Raw genomic sequence first — 7,541 nt, 5'->3', positions numbered from 1 at the left:
ATTGGGAGTAAAGGGCTGCCTGGGACAGGCATAAGTCAGAGGTCATGCCGTGGCTTGACTCGTGTGTCACCTAGGAGAGGGCCTGTGTTTGAGTCCTGGCTGTGTGTTGTGTTCCTGCTTCCTGCTAATGCGCTCCTTGGGATGCAGTGGTGATGGTCCAGTGGCATGGGTCACTGCCAGTTACATGGGCCCTCAAGGTTGGTTCTGGGCTCTTGGCTTCATCCTGGCCTAGTCCTGCTATTGCAGGCATTTGGGGAGAAATTATGGAGGATATGGAAGATTCTTTTCTCTCTCTGTCTCTTTCTCCCCTGTCCTCACTGCCACTGAAAAAAAACAAAAACAAACAAACAAAAAAAGATTTAAAAATTCTCTGCAGGTCCCAATGGAATGTGCATCAGGGCATGCCATCCACTGCTCCTATTCCATTGAGGAGGATCAGTTCTTGCAGGTCTAACCAAGGGTCTGGGCTAGGTGACCAAGGCACCTCTCAATTCACCCCCACAATCCCTGTCTCCAGGGTTCACAACTTGGCACGTAACATGTGGATGGGCCAAGGACCAAAATAGGAGGCCTAGGCCGCACTGGATTTCCTCCAGCTCTACCACATGGATGTAAGGCCACGAAATACTTGACCATGGTCTATACACTCACAGGTGCATTAACAGAGTGCTATATTGGAGGTAGAGCAGGAAGGTCACAAACCACTGTCCAATGGGGTGCCCTAGACAGAAATTCACCACAAAAGAGCTAAAAGAGGGCAATGAAACCAGAGGCAGATTTCACACAACCATGTCCTATAATCTTGGGGTATGTATGAACCCAGAGCTTATGAGGCCACAAGAAATGGGGCAAATCACAGATCAAGACACACTCCCAGAGATCTGAGAGTGTGGATGAATGGGGACTGGGGAAGGGAGAATCCTGGGAGGTGGCAGAGGATGCATGGCCAAGGGAGTCAGTCATTCACCTCCATGAGCCCCACAGCCTCATGGCCACAGAGACAACGCACAACACTGCAAGGTGCATCGTTTATTGTGAGTGTAGAGGGAGATCATGCTCACATTCCTTAGGGTATGACAGAGAGAGTCAGAAATCCCCAAGGACTTTTGATTACAGAGGGAGTGCTGGCAATTAGGGACAATCCTGAGGATGTGTGGAGACCATCTTCACATGCAGCAGTAGGGACAGGAATCAGGCCCTAGAACTTGACCTGGAGGGATGTGATGGCCAGGATACAGAGAGGCAGGTGCTGAGGCGAGCAGGCAGTTACCTGGTGCATAATACACAGAGGGGAAAGAGGACACAAACATTTAATAAGTGTCTTCTGGGTGGAAAGGTGGAGAGCTGTGTCTCCTGTGAATGTTCTAACTTAGCTTGTTTTCAGGAAAATAGGGGGCTGAAGAGTGCTGAGTAAATGATTCCCCTCTCCTGACTGAGGCCTTCTGAAATTTTCCAAACTGACTTTTTTTTTTTTTTAGAAAAAGAGCCCCAGAGAGAAAGAAATCCCACAGTGGGTTCTGTTAACTCCAGCCAAAGATATGTTCTAGAAGTTTGTGGGAAGTTGAGGAGCTTAACACAGGCCGGCTACCTTAGGTAAGTGACAGCTTTATGCAAGTCCTGCAGGGGAATACCGATTTCACCTGAATGAAGCCCTGTGACTGACCTGAGGCAGGAAACAGATGGGGAAACCGGAAGTCTGTTTTCCAAGTTGGAGGCCAAAGGGGAGGTCAGACAGGGCTGTTCCCAGATTGGAGAGCAGCAGCGTGAGAGCCACTGTAGCCGAGCTTGGAGGTCGAGCTGACCTCCTGGGTGGGAACATGGCCCCTTGACACAGACAGGCATCTCATCCTCACACCACCCTCCGCCCCACTAGGCTTTCCATCCCAAACCATATTTCTGAGAGGTTCTCAGGCCTGTGCCTCTGTCCCCTTGCCAGGCTGCCACACAGTGAGTCTGTAATTTCAGCATCACTATCTCCTCTTCATTGCTGCTAGGGCCAGGGAAGCTGTTTCCTGCCCAGGACCATCCTGATGTTTCTCATGTAGCTCACAGACCATGGTAAGTGATCAGCTTAAAACTGAGCCTGCTTTAGCTAGAGAGATGCACTCCAAAGCCTCGCCATTGTGTGTCTTGGCAGCGCCAGGACAAATGGGTTCATGTGCCTGGCCAACACATCCCCTAACCCATATGAAACTGGGATTCTGAGCCCAGGATCTCTAACTCCAAATATAAACCTCTTCCCACAATTTCCCATTTCCCCACCTGACACCCCACGTTTCCTTCCCAATAATCTGAGGACAAAGCCCAGATCTTCCCACAAGGTGTTGACCCACCCCTTCTCTCCAGCTCCTCTCAGAGCTCACCAACCTGAGGGCTTAGGCCTATGCCTGGTCTCGGGCTTGGAGGCAGCGATCTGCAGAGGAGGAACAGAACATGTTAAGGCACCAAACCCCAGTTCATGAGCCAGGAAGGAAGCAGCTGACTCACCAGCCTAGGAACAAGGGGACTGGCTATGGGTGAACTAACTCCATTTCCGTGGATTTCTCCTCTGTTCCATGATCATTTGTAAGAGAAAGAGAAGACTGAACTTACCAGTCTTGGTTAGGTCCAGTATGTTTTTCTTCACGATTCCATGTTTTTGACACAGTCTCACAAACTTTTTCCTGATTTCTGAGCTCACATCAGGTCTTCGGCCTGTAAGAAGAGTGAGAGTCATGGCTGGGTCTTGTATGCTGAGTTGTGGAAGTGAATGAGGAGAGAAGGGTCCCCCAATGGAGGGGAAAAGAAATGGCACCATGTGGGGCTCAGGTTGAAGTCAGGTGGTGGGAGGTATATGACACCAGCAGGACATGTTTGGGGCTCAATGCCAGACTTCAGAATTCCCCCACCTGCAGGTTAACCAGGATGAGCATTGGTGTTCACAGTGAGGAGAATGTCAGGGGATGAGATAAACTTGAGTGCAGGATTTCTTCCTTCCACCCTGCCAGCCCTCCCCCCTCCAAGATGGGAGCTGGTGTGAAAAGACCCTACCATAGAGTTCCATCACTTGGGTGCTTTCTCCGTTGTTTTCATTCTTGAGATGGAATATGACATACTCATCAGAGACCATGTCAATGATGTGAAAGACATTGTGTCCATCATCTGTGGGCAGAAGAACAAGACTCAGAACTTGTTTGACCAAGAAGGAGGCCATTGACATCCTTTGCCTGGTCTCTTATACATCACAAAATCAAGGAGGAAGTCGGTTAGTAATGCACCTCCCTGGACTACAAGAGGTGGTGTCTATGGAAAGGGATGCTGCTAGGTTGGCCTCCAGTGGTACAAACAAGCAGCCATAGCAGCCGCTCACCCTGGTCTTCTCTGAGACCTGCCCACCTCCCTCAGCAGCTCTCCAGGATGTGCCTCTGACCTCCTCCTAATTCTCACTGACATCACACACTGGGGCCGCATCCTGAGAAGGTTGTCACGGTAGTGAGCACCAGCCCTACTCAGAAAGGCATAGGAAAAAGGAGCTGTCCTGCCCCTTTGCTGTTATTCTGAGACTTCACTTGCATGGCAAGCAGCATATGAGATCATGTCACCTTCTTTCTCATCTGACAGTGTTGTGTGCCAAGCATTTGCTTGGACCTGTAATTCTCTCCCACAGTGAAGACACTAGGATGTTGACTCTTAAATGTTCCCATGATGGGACCTAAATCATCATTGACAAATGCTATGAAGTATCAGGGACTTGGTAAGACACACCTTGTAGTCAAAAGCAGAATTGAGGAAGCCTTTTGGGGTATACTTACACTCAACAGAATATACTCCTTCCTTCTCTGTTGGATCACACACAAGGACTACTTCAGCACATTGTCCGTTTTCACTGGAAAAGAGTGTAAATGGATGACCAAGGGATAATAACAAGACTGAGTCCCTCACCTTCTGCCCTCCTTCCCACTCCAGTTTCTTATTCTACTTGTGAATATTTTTGGCACAGTGATCAAAGAGCTTTTACTGACAGGATTGCCTTTGATCTGATACTTGGGGAAGAGCTCACACAACCAGTTCATCATTGCTATTATCACCACTCACCACTGTTGTTACTATTGTAAGATCCCTAGTAGTCAGGAGAGCAGACTGAGTGTTCACCACATGCTCCTTTCTAAAATAAGTGCTTTTCAAGTGCTACCAGGTGAGGTCCTCACAAAAACAAAATACAGAAAACAAAAACAAAATTCAGATAAAGACCTGACCCCATCTCATTTCCCAAGGGAAAATGGATATAGAAAGACAGGAATGTTTTTTGGTCATGCAAGCTGTAGGTGATGAATTAACAGTGAGGCTGCTGATGCCGTATCATGATGCTATATAATATCATCACACTATTTATGACTGATGTCCCTCTGCCACCTTCTCTTTCCACTTTGGTACATTAATTTCTGTCACAAACTCTGCCCTCTGAAACTTGAAAAGTCTTGAGGCCACAAAGTCCTGGATCAGTGCCAAATCCTCAGACTTTGGGTGCAGACTCAGTGTGTGTGTTCACACATAGCAGCATGTGCACATTGGCTTATGCGTCAGTGATACCAGGTTTCCACTCTCGTTCCATATTCAAAAAGGCCTCACTCACATTGCATGAAATACAAAGGACAGAGAAGAATTTTTCAAGACGTCGATGAGATTCACAAATAGCCTCATGCTTCCATTTTCTTCTATTATTTCCCTGTGGTCGGAGGCTATCAGAACAGAATACCATTTCCCAGAAACCTACAGTGAAGAAGGAAAAGGATTAGGTAAGAGAGCAGCAGAGGGTTTGCCACATGGACATTTCTGCACTTTAACCTGGGCTACGGCTCATAATGGTGATGTATTGATGGAATTAGAATTGTGGTCAATGGACACCACCTCTGTGGTGTGTCTCACCCATGGGAATGGAGATCACCAAACACAGTTTTTGAATGTGGTACAATAGCTACACATCTTTTTTGTTTCATATGTTAAGGACCCTCAGGTCCTCCAGTGGAACCTACCTGACTTCAGCGTCCTCCAGTGCAGGAGTGGCTGTTTGGCACTACAGTTGAGATATGGGCTGGGATGCCTACAGCCTATATTAAGACCCAGAAAAGTTCCCAATTTTAACTTCATGCTATTGTGCACACTGGGAAGCAACAGGTTGATATCTTGTATGGTTATGTCCCTGTGAGCCATGTGGAAGTCCTAAATTGAATTTGGGTTCCAGGCATGAGCCAATGTGGCAATTGGAGGAGTAAACCAATAGGTAGAGCTCCCTGTGGGTCCATCTGTCCCTTCGGGAAACAGATAAAAATGGGAATCCTCCACACCACCCATCACAGTCAGAAATTGCTGCACTTACCTCGGATACATCAGCAGCTGCTCCCTTTTGGGCACCGATCAGAGCCAATGCCACACACAGCCACAGCATCTTCATCTTGGGAGGAATCAGTATTGCTTCTTCTGTCGTGCCAGGACAGTCTCTTCCTACACTGTCTTTGCTTTACAGTTTGCATGCTTTTATACATTGTGGCAGGGTTATTTGTCTATGTGGCTTCATCTTCGCCCCTCCCCTCCAGGAAATGGCCTTTCCTGCTCTGGTGTGTTGCCTGGGATTCTTCCTGCCCATTTGAGACCTGGCCATCCCAACTCCTTAAGACGTAGTTAGTGACCTTCAAGTCTTCAAACATGTTTTCAAGGAGAACAGTGGAAGGGTAACAGCACTGCCATTGGGAAACACATTCAGCTATGGATCTTGCAGGGATAACAAAGCTCATTATGTATGGAAAGAGAGGATGGTGCATGTGGACAATGCCAATCTTCCCCCAACTATTTGTGGGAGTGGCGCTGGGCAAACTACCCAGGGTTTCCAAGTCCCCAACCCAACAAATACTCAAGGCAAAGTAACCATCACAAAGCACTGAAAGGGGTTGAACAAAGCTGCTCAGTACATTTTCATCTCTTTTTCTTACTCACTGAACTCAGTCCCCATGGCCTTCTTTGTCCCCACTTGAATGTGAAAGTATTGATCACACAGCATAATTCTCTGTCATGGTACACAAGAGCCCATCAATGCAAGATATGAGCCCTGAGTCTGGCGTTTGTCACAGTGGATAAAGCAGTTACTACCTGTGACACTGGTATCCTGTAGGGACTGTGTTTCAAGCCCTGGCTGCTCCTCTTCTGCTCCAGCATTTTGTCAATGGTCTGGGAAAACCAGGGCTTCTATACCTGCATGGCAAACAATGATGAAACTCTAGGCCAAGGTGGCAATGTGGGAGTGAATCAGTGAATGGAAGTTTCTTTTTCTCTCTCTTAATGTGTGTTCATCGCAGATACACAAACCAATACTTAACTGACTGTCACATAAATAAATTTTCAATGCTACTCTTCCTTCCTACAACCTGTGGTGAATTTGGAGAAATGTGTGATATACTCAGTGACAGTTGAAGTTGTTAGGCACAAAATGTGTGACATATCAGTAACAGTTGAAGTTGATAGGCACATGCAATGGCCCAACTTACTGGTGCTAAACCCCGACCATGGTAAAGGGAGTGATGAGAGATGATGACTGTGTAGAATGTGCTTAAGGGCACAGGCTTTGGAGTCCTGCAGGCCTGCTCCATTCCTGCTCCTATCAGTTTGAATCTTTGAGAACATATTTTACCTTCCTAGAGGATTCCTCTCCATTTTCTCTTCCTGAAGACAGTTATGTCTGCCGAGGAGGCTGCAGTAGGGATTCAATGGACTGATGAGCATAAGTGTCAGGCATATGTGGACCTGGTGGGATCACAGCCTGCTACTGGATGTGGTAGGACTTGGGAAGGCCTTGAGAGTGAGGGAGGGTGCAGAGGTGTGGAGTGTGTGTGTGTGAAGAGCCCTCTGAGTGAGAGCCATGTGGAGAGTCAGGGTCTGGTGTTTCCAGCAGGGCTGTTCAAAACTTCAGTCAACACTTGCCTTGTGTTAAACACCTTCTCCTAGTGTCTCCCACCCCAAGCCAGAAAGAAGCTGGTGTCATGGGAGGGGTTGTGCATAAGGCACTAAGCCTAGGAACTGTGGCCCCCTTACACAGCCATGCCACACCTTTGGTGGACACTCCCCAGTTCCTGCTCACCTGAGATCCAGTCACTGTTATTTTGGAGCCCATATTACTTTCCCCTCAGAGGCATCTGTGTGTTTTGCTGGCTTTGAGATGGAAGAACTGAGCTTGATATCTGGTGCAGAAGGCTGGGCGCCTTGAAGTTATTTTCTCCACTGATCCTGTCTCAGAACAGGTAGAAGCCTGTGAACCTCCCAGGGAACCCCACTCTTTCCAGGTTGTCATGCTGATGGGAGACTCAGCTACTACTTATGACATCCTACTGTCAACACTAACTCTGTGTTCATCAGGCACCATATTGAAACTTTTTGTTTCTGTTTTCATGTTCTCTTTTAGCAGGGATTGTTAGAAGAAATTTTACAGAAAATATTTGTAGGAATAGGTCTGCTCTCTTTGGAGAGGCATGTCTAATATCTATTGTTAGGTCATGGAAGTAAAGGGACAGCAT

General features: G+C 47.5%; 1 protein-coding gene and 1 long non-coding RNA gene across 2 annotated transcripts; both read right to left on the bottom strand.

Moving 5' to 3' along the window:
* Positions 1–1,016: 1,016 nt before the first annotated feature.
* On the bottom strand, positions 1,017–2,402 carry LOC121144808. Its single transcript, XR_005881912.1, has 2 exons — positions 2,368–2,402; positions 1,017–1,270 (listed from the first exon to the last, which is right to left on the bottom strand). It is a non-coding gene; the product is annotated as an uncharacterized LOC121144808 (long non-coding RNA).
* Positions 2,382–5,476, bottom strand: LOC121144580 (lipocalin Can f 6.0101-like). The gene is made up of 6 exons (XM_040962866.1): positions 5,357–5,476; positions 4,613–4,749; positions 3,792–3,865; positions 3,031–3,141; positions 2,593–2,694; positions 2,382–2,413 (listed from the first exon to the last, which is right to left on the bottom strand). Exons 1-6 carry the CDS (start codon positions 5,429–5,431, stop codon positions 2,382–2,384), a joined length of 531 nt encoding a protein of 176 aa, XP_040818800.1. The 5' UTR covers positions 5,432–5,476.
* Between the last annotated feature and the right edge of the window lie 2,065 nt (positions 5,477–7,541).

The sequence above is a fragment of the Ochotona curzoniae genome, unplaced genomic scaffold (genome assembly GCF_017591425.1).
Source record: "Ochotona curzoniae isolate NIBS_2020 unplaced genomic scaffold, NIBS_Ocur_1.0 scaffold_3208, whole genome shotgun sequence".
Classification (NCBI taxonomy): Eukaryota; Metazoa; Chordata; class Mammalia; order Lagomorpha; family Ochotonidae; genus Ochotona; species Ochotona curzoniae.
This window is presented reverse-complemented; position numbering and strand designations above follow the sequence as displayed.